The sequence below is a fragment of the Hemiscyllium ocellatum genome, chromosome 33 (genome assembly GCF_020745735.1).
Source record: "Hemiscyllium ocellatum isolate sHemOce1 chromosome 33, sHemOce1.pat.X.cur, whole genome shotgun sequence".
In the NCBI taxonomy this organism is placed as follows: Eukaryota; Metazoa; Chordata; class Chondrichthyes; order Orectolobiformes; family Hemiscylliidae; genus Hemiscyllium; species Hemiscyllium ocellatum.
The window spans coordinates 25,536,915-25,557,766 of NC_083433.1; the positions used below are offsets into that span (position 1 = coordinate 25,536,915).

General features: G+C 46.2%; 1 protein-coding gene across 2 annotated transcripts in view; it reads right to left on the reverse strand.

Annotated features, from left to right (window-relative positions):
• Nucleotides 1–429: 429 nt before the first annotated feature.
• Nucleotides 430–20,852, reverse strand: part of foxred2 (FAD-dependent oxidoreductase domain containing 2) — a 56,154-nt gene continuing 35,731 nt past the window's right edge. For both annotated transcript variants that reach the window (XM_060849338.1, XM_060849339.1), the window contains 4 exons: nt 18,488–18,653; nt 15,325–15,566; nt 7,315–7,485; nt 430–6,400 (listed from right to left, as the gene is read on the reverse strand). In XM_060849338.1, coding sequence (XP_060705321.1) covers nt 6,300–6,400; nt 7,315–7,485; nt 15,325–15,566; nt 18,488–18,653 — 680 coding nt within the window. In that variant the 3' untranslated portion in view covers nt 430–6,299. The remainder of the gene's footprint in view (nt 6,401–7,314; nt 7,486–15,324; nt 15,567–18,487; nt 18,654–20,852) is intronic.

Here is a 20,852-nt window from a genome sequence, read left to right on the forward strand (position 1 = left end):
TTTTGTGAAGCTCTTTATGGAACTGAGTTACTGTGTTTAACAGATTCAGAAGGTTGTCAAGGTGAGGGAAGGTATCTGCATTGTTTGTATCATGAAATTATTACCTATTGGGTAAAACAGCCGAGATCCTAAGCATTCAGGATTTGAAGGATATTCCGGTTATGATATAAATTCTCTCGTTTTCCACATAAACCTGTACAAGAGCAAGAACTGAGTGAGATGTGAGTGGACTTGTCACATTCCTGTTGCAGCCTGTGGTGGGTTTTTCACAAAACAAAGCTTCCAGTTAGAAACATCTGACTGAACAGGGCCTGCAGATTCAATGTCGCAATCCACATAAAGATTTTGAAAAAGGGATTTAACTTTCCAGTCAACAGCTGAAGGAAAAAGGTTGAAAACCTTTACCCTAACAAATGAGCAAAGGCACTATTGACTAAACAATGCTTTATTTTTGTTGGTAATTTATGCTTCAAATCACAGAGTTGAATATTTCACTTTTATATTTATCTTACGACACACTCTCCATGGAATCACATTCCTTACAGCAAACAGTCCATAGCTGCTCCCGGCAGATGGTAAGGTCTCTTTTTCCAGCTTTGCCAAACAGGAATTTCAAGAGAGCATTTCCAGGCAGTTTCCTCAATTTTCAGAGTTTCTTATCTCCACATCCAACAGCAAAGTCTGCCTCTCTTCCCCTCTGGCCATGCCAGGATGAATAACTCAGGAATTTTGATTACCAAGAGAATGAAAGACTATCAGGGATGTAGAGTTTAAGTTTACATGAGATTGGCCACAATCTTATTGAACAGTCTACACTTGTTCCTTATTTAAATGAATCCTTCGATGGCTACATCACGGAGCTCTCCATTCCTTGGTGGCCAGCTGGAGTACTTCACAAAAGGCGAACAGGTTTTCCACTCTGCTGACCACACAATACTAGATTTATAGGGAAGCCTGTAGTCTGACCTTAAAAATGGTTTCCTCTGTTGTCTTCTCCATGGCAACAAGCAGCATATTAACTTTGCATCCAGGCAGAAATACTGACTATTCTTAATCCTAACTCTTTTTTAAAATTCAAATATGCAGATGACATTAAACTTATAAACTGCGAGGACAGTTCAAAAGGACATTGGCAAGTTGGTGGAGTGGGGAGATAGGAAGCAGCTGAGGTTCAATGTAGAGGAGTGTGAGGTGATGCACTTTGGTAAGAAGAATATTGAAAAACAATATAAACATGGGCAGCACCATTCTAAAGGGAGTACAGGAGCAGAGGAACCTGGGTGGATATGTGCACAGATCATTATACGCTGCTCTCTGCACCTTCAAAGGCAACACTGTCCCCAGCTTTATTCACTGAATACTAATGGATCATAGAGTACTAGAGAAGGGAAGTCATGTTGAACTTATATAACAGACTGCAGTATTGTGTACAGTTGTGGATGCTATATTTCAGGAAAGACGTGAACTGATTGGACAGCAGGCAGAAACAATTTACTAGAATGGCTCCAGGATTGAGAAACTTCATTTGAGGCAAATTGTCAAAGTTAGGACTGTTTTCCCTGGAAGGCGGCGGCTGAGAGGGATTTGATGAGGTTTTCAAAATCATTAGTGAGCTGGATAGAGTAGATAGTGTGAAAAGAAATAAGAACGAGGGGGCATAATTTAAAATGAGGTACAAACAAATTATGTGAGAGAAATCTTTTTCACACAGCAAGTGGTTAGGGTCTGGAATGCACAGCCTGGAAGTGGGGAGAGGCAGGTTCAATTGAGGCATTCTGAGATTAGATTCCCTACAGTGTGGAAGCAGGCCTTTCGGTCCAATATGTCCAGACCAACCCTCTGAAGATTAACCCACCCAGATCCATTTCCCTCTGACTAATGCACCTAACACTACGGGCAATTTAGCACGGCCAATTCACCTGACCCTGCACATCTTTGGATTGTGGGAGAAAACCGGAGCACCCGGAGGAAACCCACGCAGACACGGCGAGAACGTGTAAACTCCACACAGTCAGTCGCCTGAGGTGGGAATTGAACCCAGGTCTCTGGCGCTGTGAGACAGCAGTGCTAACCACTGTGCCACCGTGCCGCCGTGGTTGAAGCTGAAGGTCAGCCATGACCTTTCAGAGTGAACACAGCAGGCTCGAGGGGCGTTCTAGTATTCTTGCCCTTTAGAGTCTTGTTTTCCTCCTGGAAATCTTGGAAATTTTCAGCCTCACTGCATTCTCAGTAAAACTCAGATCAGGAGTCACCCCCTCCTCTGTTAGAATTAAACTGCAAACCAGGCCATTCAGCCCATCCCCCTGCACCGGACCTTCACAAGAACTCTCTAAATAACCTTACAGCCCTGGAGTCCTTACACCTTTTTGAGCAAATATGTAACTTCTGTCCCAAAATTATAATTAAACCTTATCTCTTGGACATCCCTGCTTCACCACTGGCAACTATCCCTTCAGTTTCCTTCCCTAAACCTCTCCTTCTATAAGATCTCTTTAAAGCTGACCTTCAGGGAGACCACTTCAGGGTTGTGAGGAAATAATCTAGGGTAAGTCAGTCAAAATAGCTGATTTTCTTTGAATAAGCTTTATTGACCACTTTGTCCTGATATCTCGCTTTCACCCTGCTTGACAGTCACACTTGTGAGGTGATGCCAGGGATACAACACAATAAAGGCGCTACAAAAAAAATCTAAGTTGTTGTTGGATGCTGCAGACTTTCAGCCCGTGTCCTCCAGATCATAACTTGCTGGGTTTTTAAAAAAAAACACCCTGTCGCCAGATATTTTGCTAATTAGCTTTGAACAATGATAACCTCCTGTCAGTGAGATCAACTTTCTTTACTTACCCAGTTCAAATATTTGCAGTCCATAATCCAGAAGCCCAGAGGTGGGACATAGTGAGGAAAAGGGAACAGACTGCAGCACTGATCAGACAATAGGCGGATTGTCTTGGGCTGTCAGCAGTTCAAGATTTCAATTTACCCTAGTCTCCAAACCAAGGTTAAAATCTCACTGGAATGTCAGTAATAAAGCAGGTCTGAAGTCTGACCCTCTGACATAGCCCAGCAATCTTCACAGGTCACTTTATCTTGAGTTAAATATTGATTTAAGAAAAAACCCTTTTCGAACGGCAACACAGGATGGAGCTGCCCACTTCTCTCTGACTGTAGGTTAGTCAGCAGTGGGATCAGACTGCACTAGTGCTGCAATTCAATTTGAGAATTAAACCTTTTCTCAAGTTAAATGAACCCATTAAAATAGGTAACATTTTAATTTCTAGAATAGAATGTTTATGGAAGTCACATTTTCCCTCTAAATGTGGCGTTAGAGCGAGAAGTCAAAGCCAGCTCTCTGGCAGAATTGCTTAACCCTTTGACCTCTTCACGCCTTGGCTCCTGCCATCCACCGTTTGTTAAACTGAACAGACTGATTGTGGAAAATCACAAGAATAGATTTTAGTGTTCGGTCTTGTAAGTTTTTTAAAATTACATTGGGAATGTACGGAGGGTAGTAGAAAAGCATTTATTCCCATTAATTCACAATTTAATCAATGCTTTCCTCTGCTGTAGGGTCTGATAAACTGGCTTCCTTTTCTGTAGCCCCCCATCCTCTGGATCAGATGAAAACCTCACTGTCCATAATGAAGCACAGTAATGTAAAAGTGTCAATGCAGGCCAATCAACCCATTCTGTTAGGCTCAGCCCTTGGAAAGAAAATGACCCAGTTAGCCCCATTCTCCACTGCTCTCTTCCCACAGATTGTAAACTTCTCCCCTTTCATTTCCATATTGAAAATGACTATTTAATCTGCTCCTGGTCCATTCCAGATCTCAAAAACTTACTGTTAAAAATTAATCTTCCCTCTGACTCATAGGTGCAAGGTAGGAGTTTGGGGAGTTTATGATGTGAAGGTTGAAATGAGGAAATAAATGTCAGGACTGTAATGTTCTGTGGTTACGGAGGAGAGGAAGTGTTAGAAGAACATCTGGACCAGGGCTCAGGGCCATAATATGTTCCTCATTATTAAACTGCATGTTGTGTTGATATAATACCTTATGTTGATATAATACCTTACATCATGTCATTGTTTAAACGAAACCTTGTGGGAAAACTGGCACATTTTGTTGACTGGAGCCTGCAATATAACCTGTGGGCTGGAGAGGCAGTGCTGAGGTCTCAGCTGCACTTACAAGATCACAGGTTTACAAAGGCAGATCCCATTTTTTGATCTGAATTAAGGAACCTGTGGTGAAGGAGGTTGATACAGGAAGTGTGCAGAGTGATCACAGAATGTATGGTTTATGTGCAAATGCAAGCATTTAACGAGGTAACAGTCCCCAGACTGAAACAGACAGCGACCTGATCCTTACTCCTCACCAACCTCTTACTCCCCCCAAATGCAATGTACCTCTGCTGGGTTACAGTTGCACAGCTCCTCTCTCCCCTCTCCCCACACCAACATCCCTTCAAGGTACCCAACACAACTACACGGGGCAGCCATTAAATTCCATCCTCTCCTCACAACAGTCACAGCACAAGTTTCCCCACAGAGCTATGCATACCAAACAACGGCAATAAGCAAGCACTATCCACTCGATTACGCACTAGGCACTGCTGTGCTGTACCAGCTGCAGTTATATTTATTTGTTGACATTTAAGTAATGTCTGAAAATTATTAAAATGGAGTCAGGGCAGTCTGATCTTAGCTCCTAGTCTTTCCTGCCCAAGTCTGTGGGGAAGGAACAGGGTCAGGTACAATAGGCTGAATGGCCTCCTCCTGTGCTGTGCCAGTCTAAGATGCTGAGTGAATTGATGGTCTGTGACTGATGCTGAATGTATTGCTTCTGCACAAGTGTGCACTTCTGTAACTGACTTGGCCACCTGAAGTCATCTTCACTTCCTCAATTTGTCAAACCACCAATGATTCATATCCTGTTTAGAAAGACCTGTAATCCGAGTTTTTTCCCCATTTGTCAGGATAAGCAGCTCAGCAGCATCACCTCCAGCAACCAAACGGCATTACAGTCTCTCATGAACTGCACATTAACAATTAATACGAGGAGGCCGTTCAACTCCTCAATGATGTCCATTCTGTACTTCATTTCTATCTGCCATTGCTCCATGTTCCTGACAAAACAATCAGTCAGTCTGAGCCCTGAAGGCGTTGAGGACTGCATGGTGGCTTAGTGGTTAGCACTGCTGCCTCACAGCGCCAGGAACCCATGCTTGATTCCAGCCTCAGGCGACTGTCTATGTGGAGTTTGCACATTCTCCCCATGTCTGTGTGGGTTTTCCTCCCACAGTCCAAAGATGTGCAGATTAGGTGGACTGGCCATGCTAAATTGCCCTGTAGTATTAGCTGTAGGGAACGCAGGATTACAGGGCATTGGAGGTGTGGGATGCTGTTTGGTGGGAGGGGTGGAACAGTGTGGACTCGATGGGCCAAATGGCTGCGTCGACACTGTTGGGATTCTATGATGGTGGTGGTGGTGGTGGTGATAGTACAGGGCGCTTCTGTTCAGCAGAACCTTTGGCCTGCACTAACGGGCTGGTGTTTCTCCATCACAACTTTCATCAGGAGACCCAGGATGTTCTGAAGTACTGCATAGCCAATGGTGTACACCGACTCAAAGTGTCATCATGGCTGTAATGCAGGAACCACAATGGCAGAGCAAACTCCCACAAGCAGCAAAAAATAATGAGCCAATTGCCTGTTTTTCGTGACGTCTCAGTCAAACCAGAAACATTAAAATCAGGTCTTGCCAGAAATGCAGACTAACATCTTGATTGCCGGAATACTTTCACATCAGTGCAAATTTTGACTGTGATTTTCAAACATTTAGTGGGCCATTTTGTGAAGCTGGGGCATGGAGGGTGTTGTGAGAACGGTTTACAGGAAGTCCTGATATCAGCACTAGTGAAGGTTTAAGCATGGCCTGGGACTTTTCAAACACCAGATTGATCATTTGAACACATTATGGAAAGCATTTAAAACTGCAGCAATCCTGACAAGTGTCACTGCCACCTCAAATTCACCAATTATTGACAGACACGTTTCATATGAATATACATCATACAGAAGTTATTATTTACAACCTTTGTACTTGGCAGCAGGGCTGCCTGTGTCCTGGTACCATTCAGTCCAGTACCTCTGTGTGCACACTGCCCTCACTCAGATAAAGGGCATGATCTGTCAGGCCACACAGTCAGTCACCAAACAGTTTCCCACGCCCCTGTTGCTCGGGTGCTTGGTCACTGTGGACGCTGTTGCTGGAATGCTGGCTCACCACTGCAGAACCTGATCAAAAGATCTCAACGTCCAGCAAGCCCTGCTTGTTCAAGTAACCATGGCGGCAGAAAGGTGGCACGTGTGGATTGGTCAAAGCAAATTTGAAGCAGGATTCTGCAAGGAAATGGAAGCTCATTAGAACCTGAAGCTCTCCACAAATTCAGCAGCCCCTGCACTCAAAATACAAACTCTATCAATCAGTTACAAAGAAACAAACAAGCCTACATTCAAGTAGCACCTTTCACAACCCGAGCATGCAACCAAACGCTTCATGGGTAATAAAGATTCTTAAAGCGCAATCACTTTATTAGTGAATGGAATAGCAGTAGCATTAGCCACACTGTTTAATCTGGTGTGAACACACCGCACAGGCCTGAACCACCATCGGCTCACTCCCTCAATGCTGGGGAGCTTTCGGCGAGACCTGGAGGTTCCATAGTGGGAAGGGTATGGGGAAATGGTACAGAGTTTCACAACTTCTGTTCTGGCTGAGATGGTGGTGCACTTCACACTCAGAGGTTCAGACACACAGACTAATGGCGCTGGAAATGAAGGAGGTACAGAGTATAGGAGTGAAAGCTTATCCCCCAGCAAACTAGACAAAGCAATGACTCTAAACAGTAATTATGTCGTCCAGCCCACTGACTGAAGTCTATGCCATAGCACCCAAGCGATGTGGCCTAGGGACTCGCGCTCCATGATGGGGCACGGCAGCACAGAAACTCTGAGCTTCACAGCGCAAGGACCCAGGTTCTGTCCTCTTAATTCATCGGAGGCAGACAGCTATAGTGGCGAAACCTATAATAAATCACAGAAACACTGGATTCATCAGAGGTCTGGAATTCAGGTCATGGAGAGTTCCAGATGTGGAGTGGTAGCATCTCACCTAGAGCAGCCATGGGGCCCTTGCTGCAGGGACAGCCAGAGTAACAGAAAGAGAAAGGGATGGTTCCCTACCAACAGGAGAAAGGCACCTCCATATTGAGATGCTCCTGTTCAGCAGGACTCTGTACAAGAGGAAGTCACACCTGCAAAGAAGCTCCTGAGGTCAGTGTCCAGACAATTCTCTAAGAAGCGGCGCAGAGGAAGGATGTGAGCTTTGGCAGCTGTCCAGTCAGTCAGGAAATCTTCCACAACGTGATGGATGTAGTATGGACGGGGCAGAGGCCATAATTTTGGCCTGTGCATCATCTCAGTCTCTGAAAACAAGCACAGAAGTACAATCTACAATCTGGCATGTCCTAGCCAGCCATAAACAGGCCTATTCACTGCTCTCTGCACAGCCTACAGCCTACCCTCCCCACACCTGGACCTAGACTATTACCATCGAAAGGAACACTGTGCTACTCTGTTTGTTCTGTATGGACTCTCACTGTTACACATATATTAAAAGGGAAATCTTGACAGGGAAATATTGGCATAATGATAACTTGATTAGACTAGTAATATAGAGCCCACACTAATACTCAGGCATTCAAATTCTACCATGGCAGCTGATGGATTTTAACTTTAATAAATCAGGAAAATAAAGCTGGTCTCAGGTGCCATTCCACAACTATCAATTGTAAAGACCCACCTGGTTCACTCATGTCCTTTAGCGAAGGAAACTTGCCATTCTTACTTAGTTTGGCCGATAAGGAAATCCAGACCCTTAGCAGTGTGGGTGACTTTTAACCTTCCCCAGAAACAGCTGAGCAAGGCCCTCAGTTGGATGGACAAATACTGGTCTTGCCAATGATGCCCACATCCCACGGATGAATTATCAGAAGACCTGCTCTACTCTCTCTACAGCCACATAGGTTCCTCTTACTGTCGACATGTTGACTTTCTTTTAAGATCAGCTAAACCTGTGCTCTTTCACTGTCACTGAACTCAAAACCAGGAAATCCAAAGACGTGATCTATAGACCAGCTGCTGAGAGAGGGCAGAGGCACACAACTGGAACAGAGCCCACGGGCTGGGACCTTTTTCACTGGAGCGTAGGAGGTTCAGAGGCAGTGTGATAGAAATTTAGATTAGATTAGATTCCCTACAGTACGGAAACAGGCCCTTCGGCCCAACATTTCCATACCGACCCTCAGCAGAGTAACCCACCCAGACCCATTCCCCATATTTACCCCTGATAATAGGCAATTTAGCATGGCCAATTCACCTTTGGGTTGTGGGAGGAATCTGGTGCACCAGAAGGAAACCCACGAAAACACGGGGAGAATGTGTAAACCCCACACAGACAGTCGCCTGAGGCTGGAATTGGACTCAGGTCCCTGGCGCTGTGAGGTAGTAGTGCTAACCACTGATCCACCGTGCCACCCCAAAATATAAAGTAATGAGAGGTAGAGTTGATGGTAGCTATCTTTTCCCTAAGATGGGGAATTTCAATACTGAAGGCACGTTTTTAAGATAAAAGTTGAGAGATTTAAAAAACACATAAGAGGCAAAATGTTTTTTTACACAGAGGGTGTTTCATATGTGGAAGAAATTTCATGAGGAAGTGGTTCATTTGGGTACAATTACAATATTTAAAAGACATTTGAATGATACATGACTAGGAAAGTTTTGGAAGGATATGAGCTAGGAACAGGCAGATGGGACAGGTTCTGTTTGGGATTATGTTTGGCATGGACCGGTTGGACTGAAGGGTCTGTTTCCGTGCTGTATGACTCTATGATTCTGTGAAACGCTAACTGTTTTGTGCTCAACTTATTGGAGTTTCTCCGGGATTCCTCATCACCAGGTTCAGCAGCTTTTCCAAACAGTTGTGAAACTTCCCTTTCTTATAAAATGTTATAACTGATATTGAGGACAGTACGGACCGCAGATGCTGGAAGCCAGAGTCAGTAGACAGCAGGCTCGACAGCATCCGAGGAGCAGGAAAGTCAATGTCTTGGACAAAAACCCTTTGTCTGGACTGGGGAGAGGGAGGGAGCCCAGAAGTCTACAGAGGGAGGGGGGAGTGGGGGTGGGGCTGGAGGAAGGGTACATGGGATGGTGATAGGTGGGGGGTGATTGTGATTGGTCAGTGGGAAGGGTGGAGTAGATCAGTGAGTAGGATGATTGACAGGTTAGGTCGGGTCAAGGAGGAGGGGTGGGGTTAGACATGGGGTACGGTGGAGAGATTTTGAAGCTGATGAAGTTGATCCTGAGGTCACTGGACTGTAGGCTTCCTAGGTGAAATATAAGGTGGTGTTCCTCCAGTTTCCATTTGGTCTCACTCTGACAGTGAAGGCCAAGGATGGACATGTTGCTGGGGGAACAGGAGGGAGAATTAAAATGGATGGCAACCAGCAGGTCAGGTTGGTTAATGTGTGCACAGCACAGATGCTCTGCAAACCGATCCCAGAGTCTGCTTTCAGTCTCCCTGTGGGACAGCACGGAGGCTCAGCAGTTAGCACTGCTGCCTCACAGCACCAGGAACCTGAGTTTGATTCCAGCCTCAGGCGACTGTCTGTGTGGAGTTTGCACATTCTCCCTGTGTCTGTGTGGGTTTCTTTTGGGTGCTCCGGTTTCCTCCCACAATCCAAAGATGTGCAGGTGAATTGGCAATGATAAACTGCCCACAGTGTTCAGGGATGTGTAAGTTAGATACATTAGTCAGGGGTAAATGTAGGAGAATGGGTTCGGGTAGGTTACTCTTCAGAGGGTCGGTGTGGACTTGCTGGGCTAAAGGGCTTGTTTCCACTCTATAGGGATTCCATGATTCGGTGATTCTATGAGGCCACATCGGGAACAATGGGTGTAATAGATCAGGTTGGATGAAGTGCAGGTGAATCTGTTGGATCTGGAAGCATTGTTTAGGGCCTTGGACAGAACTGAGAGGGGAGGTGGAGGGGACAGGTGCTGTACCTCTTGCGTTTGCAGGGAAAGGTACTGAGTTTAGTGGAGGCATTGGCGGGGAGTGTAGAGTTGGTAAGGGAGTGGTAGAGTGAATGGCCCCTGCAGCAAGTAGACAGGGATAGGGAAGGAAATACTCTTCCTTGGGTCCAATTGCAAATGGCAGAAATGTTGGAGGTTAATGTGTTGGATTCAGTGATTGGTGCGGTGGTAAATGAGGACAGGTGGGACTAGACTGGGTTAGGATATCTGCTTGGCATGGATGGGTTGGACTGATGCTGTACCTCTCCATGACTAAGGGGACTTGGGTGGCACGGTGGCTCAGTGGTTAGCACTGCTGCCTCACAACGCCAGGGTCCTGGGTTCAATTCCTGCCTGTCTGTGTGGAGTTTGCACATTTTCCCGGTGTCTGCGTGGGTTTCCTCCAGGTGCTCCGGTTTCCTCCCACAGTCCAAAGATGTGCAGGCCAGGTGAGTTCGCAATGCTAAATTGCCCACAGTGTCAGGGATAAACCTAGGGTAGGGGAATGGGTTTGGGTGGGTTTCTCTTCGGAGGGCGGTGTGGACTTGTTGGGCCAAAGGGTCTGTTTCCACACTGTAGAGAATCTAATCTAATCTACCCACATTATTGGGGGAGGGAGGCATAATGGCAGGAGATGCGGTTTTAGTATCCTTAATCGCTGAGGAGGGGAAACCATGGTCCATTAAGTAGGAGGACATCTGGGATGTCTTGGACGGGAACGCCTCATCCAGGGAGCAGATGCAGCAGAGGTGGAGGAATTGGGAGTATAGGCAAGCAGTTTGCTGGACGGTGGGTGGGAGGAGGTGCAGTTGAGGCAGTTTTGGGAGTCAGTGGGTTTGAAAAGGGTATCAGTGGTGAGTCAGTTTCCAGAGATGGAGACGGAGGGGTCCAGGAATGGGAGGGAGGAGTCAGAAATGGTTCAGTTGAATTTGAGGAAGGGATGGAATGTGTTGGCAAAACTGGTGAACTGCTCGAGCTCCTTGTGGGAGCACGGGGCAGCATTATTGCAATCATCAATATCGCAGAGGAAGAGCTGAGGGGTGGTGTTGGTGTAGTTTTGGAAGAGAGACTGTTTCATGTATCCTACACAGAGGCAGGCATGGCTTGGGCCCATGTGGGGGCCCATGGCTATCCCTTTGTTTTGTAAGAAGTGGGAGGAATTAAATGAAAACTTGTCGAGGGTGAGACCAGTTCTGAGGTGAATGAGTGTTTCAGTGGAGGTGAACAGGTTGGGCCGACAGCGATCCTGGTGAAGGTCAGAGATGAGGTCAGGATACTGAACGGTTGAGGAGCTACATGTGGGAGAATTTGGTATACTTAGTGTCCTTGAAGTCTGATAGAGCAGAGAAAAAGCATTTTTTAAGAGTGTGGACCCTTCAGAGAACAAAGAACATTACAGATCCTCTGCAGGTCTTGGAGAGAGAGGACCTGAGCTGGCCCAAACACCAAACTCTCCCATACTTAGCTCCACACACAAACCTCCTCAACCAGTCAGCATCCTGACCTCATCTCTGAGCTTCACCAGGATCAGCCTGGTGTCAATGACCAGCCCCACACCCCGCAGGATATTCACCGTCCCCCTCCCCACCCCCGACCTCTCCCTCACTATGGCTGAGTGGTCAGTCCTCAGCAAAAAGCACAGCATCATACCCCTGCACCCACATATAAACAAATTCCACACATGCCATGATGTCGAGCTCTTTCTCCTCCACCTCCACACCTATTTCTTTACGGGAATCCAACCCACTCTCTGATGGTCCCTTCTCATGACTCCAGCAAACTCCATCCTCCTGGATATGCCCATGCAGCCTCCTACTCTCCCATGACCTTTTTATCTCATACAGCCACTGCAACATCAACCACTTGGATCTCTCCACCCCTTTCACTTACTCCAACCTCGCTCCATCGGAACACACCGCCCTCCAATTCCTTTGCTCCAAATCCAATCTCACTATTAAAGGGGAGCATGGTGGTAGGATGGCGTACTGAGCTTTACATCACTGAGGCCAGTCACCAACTCTCTGACACCTCCTCCTACCGTCCCCTCGATTATGACCCAGCTCTGATCACCCAAGCCACAATCTCCCAAACCAGCAACAACCTCATCACTTCAGGAGATTTGCCATCCACAGCCTTCAACTGGATTGTTCCCCAACCCCGCACTGCCCATTTCTATCTCCTACCCAAAAGCCATAAACCTGACTGCCCCAGTCGACCCACTATCTCTACCTGCTCCTGCCGCACCAAGCTCATCTCCTCCTACCTCAACTCCATTTGGTCCAGGGCGGCATGGTGGCTCAGTGGTTAGCACTGCTGCCTCAGTGCACCTCTCCCGCAGGCCCAACCAGTCCACCTCCACTCATTCTCTCACTCGCCTGTCAGAACTGGTCCTCACCCTCGACAAGTTTTCATTTGATTCCTCCCACTTCTTACAAACCAAAGGGATAGCCATGGGCCACCACATGGGCCCAAGCCATGCCTGCCTCTGTGTAAGATATATGGAACAGTCCCTCTTCCACAACTACACCGACACCACCCCTCAGTTCTTCCTCTGCTCGGCGAAAGTGAGGATTGCACATGCTGGGGATTAGAGTCAAGAGTGTGATGCTGGAAAAGCACAGCAGGTCAGGTAGCATCCGAGGAGCAGGAGAATCGACATTTCCGGCAAAAGTCCGTCATCCTGATGAAGGGTATTTGCCCGAAATGTCAATTTTCCTGCTGTTCGGATGCTGCCTGACCTTCTGTGCTTTTCCAGCATCACACTCTCTTCCTCTGCGATATTGATCATTGCATCGGTGCTGGCCCGTGCTCCCACAAGGAGCTCGAGCAGTTCATCAGCTTTGCCAACACATTCCACCCCTTCCTCAAAATCACCTGGATCATTTCTGACACCTCCCTCCCATTCCTGGACCTCTCCGTCTCCATCTCTGGAAACTGACTCACCACTGATATCCTTTTCACTGACTCCCAAAACTGCCTCAACTGCGCCTCCTCCCACCCACCCTCCAGCAAAATGCTTGCCTATACTCCCAATTCCTTCCCCTCCACCACATCTGTTGCCAGGATAAGGAGTTCCAATCCAAGACATCCCAGATATTCCAGTACTTTACAGGCAATAGTTTTCCATCCTCAGCAATTAAGGATGCCCTAAATCTCCTCCATTTCCTGCACTTCTGCCATCAAACCCCCTCCCCCAATAATAAGAAGAGTACCCTTAGTCCTCATTTACCACAGCACCAACCACTGAATCCAATGCATTACCCTCCAACATTTCTGCCACTTACAAATCAGACCCAAAAAGATATTTCCTTTCCCACCCATCCGCTTTCTGCATAGATTATTCACTCTATATACCCCACCAACTTCTCCATCACAGCCAGTACCTTTCCCCACAACAGCAAGAGGTGCAACACCTGCCCCCCCCATCCACCTCTTCTCTCAGCTCCGTCCAAGGCCCTAAACAATGCTTCCGGATCCAACAGAGATTCACCTGCACTTCATCCAACCTCACCTTTTGCATCCATTACTCCCAATCTGGTCTCCTCTATATCGGAAAGACCAAATACAGATTTGGGAACCCGTTCACAGAGCATCTGCACTCTGCATGCATTAACCAACCTGACCTTCTGGTTGCTGTCATTTTAATTTCCCCCCCACTCCCCTGGCAACCTGTCCATCTTTGGCCTCCTCCACTGTCACAGTGAGGCCAATCAGAAATTGGAGGAACACCACCTTATATTCCACCTGGGAAGCTTACAGCCCAATGGCCTCAATGTCGACTTCACCAGCATTATCCCACATCTAGCCCCAGTCCTCCTCCTCACCTCCCTGACTTAATCTAACCAGTCAATTTTCCTACTCACTTATCTGCTCCACCCTTCCCACTGACCAATCACAATAACTGCCCATTTGCATCAACCTACCACCATCCCAACTAACCTCCCTCCAGCCCCATGCCCTTCCCTCTGTATACTTCTGGGCTCCCAGCCCCTTCTCAGTCCTGATGAAGGGTTTCGGCCCGAAATGTTGACTTTCCTGCTCCTCGAGTGATGTCTGACCTACTGTGCTTTTCCAGTTTCACATAACGGATATTGTTATTATAATCGAGCTCTTGGCTACATTCATAGGGGCACTGAGTACAAGGGGCACTGAGTACAAGGGGCCTGGGGTCAAGTCTCACCTGTTCCTGAGGTATGTACTGACATCTCTGAGCAGGTTGATTAGAAAACATTACAAGAGCAAGGAGATGATGTTGAACGTTTTTGGGTGGCGCGGTGACTCAGTGGTTAGCACTGCTGCCTCACAGCACCAGGGACTCGGTTTCAATCCCAGCCTTGGGCTACTGACTGTTGTGGAGTTTGCACATTCTCCCCGTATCTGTGTGGGTTTCCTCCGGGTGTTCTGGTTTTCTCCCACAACCCAAAGATGTGCGGTTAGGTGAATTGGCCATGCTAAGCTGTCCATAGTGTTCAGGAATGAAATATCCTATATTTACCCCGACCTAACCTACACATACCTGAACACTATTATAGTAGGGTAGAGGAATGGCTCTGGGTGGGTTACTCTTCGGAGGGGCAGTGTGGACTTGTTGGGCCAAAGGGCCTGTTTCCACACTGAAGGGATTCTAGGATTCTATGATTGTACAAGAGATTTGTTAGACCTCAATTGGAGTTGTGTGTACAGTTTTGGGTACCACATTATTGGGAAGATGTGAATGCACTGGAGACAGAATTACTAGGATGACTCCAGGAAAGAGGAACTTCAGTATAAAGATAGATTGAAGAATTTGGGACCATTCTCTCTGGAGAAAAGAAGGCAGAGAGGAGATCTGATTGAGGTTTTCAAAATTTTGAGCAGGCTGGAGAAAGTAGGTTGTGCGAATCTGCTTCTAATTGTAAAACAAATTAGAACATGACAGCATAGATTTAAAGTGATATGCAAATGAAGCCACGGTCATATGAGGAAAAAGTTTTTCACATAGCAAGCTGTTAGGACAGGGAATGCAGTGCCTGGAAATGTGGTGGAGGCAGGTTCAATTGAGGCATTCAAGAAGACCGTGAGTATTTTTCTGAGTATAATGTGATGCAGGGATACGGGGAAAAAGCACCATAATAATTCCGTGATTCTGTGTATAGAATTGATCCTATCTTTTCAGGGAAGGAGATGGAATAGAGTGAACCACTAACCTGTCGGGAGACGTTTATAGAAGTAGATGACAGGGTGGAGGAAGTTTGAGAGCCACGCATGTCTGGGCTCTCCCACTGAACGGCTGGGATGGAAAACATCAGCTTCTGGTCTGGAAAAGTTGCTCCCATATTCCAGGTTGATAACAAATAGCCCATTTGCTGCATTTCTCCCAGTGTTTTCCTGAAGATGTGGAAGTGCTCCAATTGGATACTCTTCCAGGTATTCAAACTCTGTGGCATTTCTGCAAATAAACAGCAGGATAGGTGTTAGCAGCCACAGGAATGTCCACCCAGTATGGGATGCATATCTTGCTCCTTGTGACTTTTCTGTGGGGCATTTGCTAGACGGTGTAACTGAGATGATATTGCAGAGGCCGGGTGATGGGGCTGGTTACAGTCAATGTTGTATCCCAACGCACTGTATAAGCAGCGTTGGCAATAGCTCCCTCTCTGTATAGCAACAGCACGATCTGGGCGACATTAAGCCACTTAGACCCACGATCAAATTGTTCAGAATTTGCAGATCTCAAACCAAGGCTCAGTGTTCTGGGTTAAACAGGGAGGAAATCAGCTAGCTCAACCCAGCCCTGATCATTACCCTGTGTATACCATGGACACTGAGTGAGACCAAGTTCAAGTCGCCATTACATAAGACAAAGGTCCCAAAGTCAGCCATATACCCACTCGAGTCTGCTGTGCCATTCAATAAGATAATAGCTGAATTTCCACTTTGTCTTTAATCTCTCAATTAATTCAGGGCCCAGGATTCTCCTGATCTTGATATTCATCACCTGAATATCCACAGTCCTCCAGAGCACAGTATCCACAAACAGTCTAGGTGAAGAAATCACTGTTTAACTCTGTCCAAAGTCACAGAACCCTTAAAAGGTTGGATCACACTGTCATGCTGCTTATGGATGAACAGTCCCATGATGTTCTCTATCAATAGCTGAAAATGTGTTGCTGGAAAAGCGCAGCAGGTCAGGCAGCATCCAAGAAGCAGGAGAGTCGACATTTCGGGCATGAGCCCTTCTTCAGGAATGAGGAAAGTGTGTCCAGCAGGCGAAGATAAAAGGTAGGGAGGAGGGACTTGGGGGAGGGGCGTTGTAAATGCGATAGGTGGAAGGACATCAAGGTGAGGGTGATAGGCTGGAGTGGGGGTGGGGGCGGAGAGGTCAGGAAGAAAATTGCAGGTTAGGAAGGCGGTGCTGAGTTCAAGGGATTTGACTGAGACAAGGTGGGGGGAGGGGAAATGAGGAAACTGGAGAAATCTGAGTTCATCCCTTGTGGTTGGAGGGTTCCTAGGCAGAAGATGAGGCGCTCTTCCTCCAGCCATCGTGTTGCTATGGTCCAGCGATGGAGGAGTCTAAGGACCTGCATGTCCTTGGCAGAGCGGGAGGGGGAGTTGAAGTGTTAGGCCACGGGGTGGTTGGGTTGGTTGGTCCGGGTGTCCCAAAGGTGTTCCCTGAAACGTTCTGCAAGTAGGCGGCCTGTCTCCTCTCTCTATCAATACCAACACTGCAAATGGAGATAACCTGGGTGAGGGATGGATAGAGTAAATAGACAAGGCCTTTTCCCTGGGTGCAGCAGTCCAAAACAAGATGGATACATTTAAGTTGAGAAGGGAAACATTTAAAAGGGACCTAAGGGGCAACTTTTTCACACAGAGGGTGATGCATGTATGGAATGATCTGCCAGAGGAAGTGGTGGAGGCTGGCATAATTACAGCATTTAAAAGGCATCTGGATGGGTATATGAACAGGAAGAGTTTAGAGGGATATGTGCTAAATGCTGGCAAATGGGACTACATTAATTTAGGGTATCTGGTTGGCATGGACAAGTTGGACAGGAGGGTCTGTTTCAGTGCTGTACATTTCTATGATTCTAATAGCAAACAGTGGAGATGGAATTATGCCCTCTCTCACAGGGTAGTGAATGTCTAGAATTCTCTATCTCAGACAGATGCAGAGACTAGAATACAAAGAGAAGGTAGATAGATTTTTGAAATGTCAAAAAATTGAGGGCAACAAGGAACTGGAATGAAAGAGAAGTTGAGGACTGAAATGGGTTAGCCATGATCTTCTAGATGGGTTGGCCATGATCTTGTAGATGGTTTATCCATGATCTTGTAAAACGGCAGGCAGATCGGAGGGCCTGAATGCCTACTCCTGCTGCTTTTCTTGTGTCCCCTGGTGAGGCAGGGCATCTTCAAGGGGAGTAAATTAAACAAAGGCAAACATTGTGCTGTCAGAAGAACTGACCTTGGAACAGCTTTCTCTGTCAAGGCGAAAGTGGGCACTGCAGATGCTGGAGATTAGAGCGGTGCTGGAAAAGCGCAGCAGGTCAGGTAGCATCCGAGGAGCAGAAAAATCAATGTTTCGGGCAAAAGCCCTTCATCACGAAATTCCAAATTTCCTGCTCCTTGGATGCTGTCTGACCTGCTGTGCTTTTCCAGCACCACTCTAATCTTTTCTCTATCATTGCCCTAATGGATGCTCAATTACAAGCTGACAGTCAGACTTCTGAAGGTTTCTATTTAATTCCATTAACTTTCAGTCATAGTTTCTGTTTGGTTGATTCATCTTCTGTTGCTACTATCCTGTTGTGTCAGTATCACCAGCCAATGATACATCAGCTTTATACAATAATGATATCGAATTCAAAGATTGTATAAACAGTCAGTAACAGAAACAGGAAGTACTGGAGAAACTCAACGAGCTGGCAGCATCTGAGGACCGAGAAATAGAGATAATGTTTCAATCACAACTCCAATAATGGTAAATAAACATGCACATTTTAAAACTGAACCCAACTGACCCAGAGAATCTAGGGAACGTAGAATACAGTTCAACATTCTCATGAGATGCCAGCTATATCTTGTTAGCTGATCTCAGTCTAGGAGTTGCAAGAACTCAGTATCACCAGGTTAAACTCAGCCAATTTTACTCTGGTAATCATCTAGGAACCTTATGTTGGGAAGTACATGGGTGGGCAACTGTGGGTTTAGGGGTAAGATTCAATTCAACCCAGTGTATCACTGGGGAGCATGATATAAACCATTGTGACACGTTTTACTGGATGTGAAGGGAACAGCTTGCCATCTTGAAGACTCTGAATACTGCACCGCGTCCAACTAGATCTCGTAATGTGGAGGCTCACTCACTTCTGTAGCAGCACAATATCAGCCAGGATGCTGAACATCTGATAAAGACCAGAGGCCTCGTTGATGCGCTTGATTATGGTGTTGGTCAAATGGGAGATGGGCAGCGTGGTGGCCGGCCAAGAAGTACCATGGTATCGGTGCTCCAGGAGGAGATGAACAGCACGGGCTGGCAAGAGACAACCAGAAACCACAGGTTATAACAGCAGCATGACAAGTCACGCACCACAATCTGACCTGGGATCAGTCATCCTCCCATCTTCCAAACTCTGTAAGCATAACTCATCCAAAATAGCTGCCTGTATCTTAAACCTCACACCAGGTCCCTTTTACTGACCTTCACTGGCTCCTGGTCTGGTAAAGGTTCTACGTAAAAATTCTCACCCTTATTTTCAAATCCCTCCATGGTCTTCCCTATCTCAGCAATCTCTTCCATCTCCACAATTCCTCAGGTGTATCTCCTCACCCTCCAACTCTAACCTCCTGCACCCTCCTGCTTCTAACCACTCCACAACTGGAGGGTATTCTTTGATTGCCAAATCTCCAAGCTCTGGAATTTCCTCACTACATTCTTTGCCTTTAATGTGTCCTTTACATCGGTCCTAATATATCAAATATATATGAAATATGAAGATGATGAATTTTGACTGAGAACTGGGAGACAGTCAACATTATGGTCCAGACCAGACCTCCCCCACCAGAATATTATAAGGAGGTAGCGCAGACCCTAGCTTTTATATTTGTTTAAAGCTAAGTCTAAGGTGCTGTGTTCCAGATGTGATTGGATTGGTCAACCAACAGGCTTTAATCAAAACACACTTTATTCTTACAACACAGTTACTACATAAAAAGAAAAAAAACTGGCATAACTTTATATTCTTAATAAGACAATGTCAGAGTTATACAGCAGGGAAACAGACCCTTTAGTCCAACTCGCCCACGCCGACCAAACATCCCAATTTGACCTCGTCCCATTTGCCAGCATTTGGCCCAAATCCCTCTAAACTCTTGCATTATTTCACCACTGATCATCAACTGTTCCAGTAACGGCAGCATAACCACAAACACACCCTTTGGCAAAAATGCAATTCAGCAAAACAGTTACAGCTCTCACCTGCTCTCTCCTTCTCCAGTCCAGAAGGAACAATCTGCCCTTTTTGATTTTTTTTTAAAAGGAAGCCTCGCTGTCTGAGACTTCACTTTAGCAGCTGAGAACTTGAGCTTTTTCGCTCAACACCCAGCATCCCAACTCACTGAAAACAAAACTAAAAGCCTTCCTAAATCTGCGAGAGCCCTGACCCCATCCACTCATGATTCCTTTACCTCATTTCAAAAATCACCTAGAGATAGTTCCAAGCCATTTACCAACTGCCTGTCTGAAGGAGACATTGTGGCAGCACTGTGACAATACTGCAAGACCAATATCACAGAATACATTTCTTAAAGGCACAATAAATTACAGTCCCTTACAGTCAGGACCTCTGGGCACTAACTATTTAGAAGAAAATTGGAAAATGGCAAGCAAAAACGTGTTTAGTGGCCAAGAAGAGGGTCTGAAGAAAGTAAAGACAAAGAAACATACACCCTCTCAGCCCATTCTCTTCCTCTGTAGTATATATGGCAGAGGCTGCAGTACCAAAGTAGAAGCCCTGAGCCACAATAGATGATAATCAACACAGAGCCGATCACTACAGCTCAACCACTGTCTTTACAAGGCAAATGGCTGCCATTGTACCAAATGCTTGGTCTAAGGGATAGATTTTAAAGGAGGGAAGAGTTTGGGAGAGAATTCGAGAGCTGAAACACTGAAGATACAACTGCCAATGGTAGGGTGATGAAAGTCAGCCATGGACAAAAAGCCAGAATTGAAGAAGTGCTGTGAACTTGGCAGTTTTTAGGGATTGAAGTGGTTACAGACAGCAGGAGAGACAAGGTCCTCGGGGCATATGTAAACAAGAATGAGGATTTTCAAAAGAGTTTTTGCCAGTTTAGGAGTCAGTTCAGGTCAAACAGAATCAGGGTAATAACCTGGTGTTTTTTGAAGACTCTGGATTAGTGGTGCTGGTAGAGCACAGCAGTACAGGCAGCATCCAGGGAGCAGCGAAATCGACACCTCGTATTATGAAGACTGTAGAATTTTAGATGAGCTCAAGTTTACGATGTTATAAATTGGGCAAGGACAGCAACTCCTTACAAACCCATCCTCACCTAGATTCTTAACCAACACGAACAGGGCAATTTCTTTGAGAGCCTTCGCAACCACAGGAAGTGACTACAATACAGAGCAGCATTAAAGCCAGTTATGAGCATAACTGACACAATTCATCTACAAACAAAAAAGGATGCTCTCATGTAAATACGGAGATTA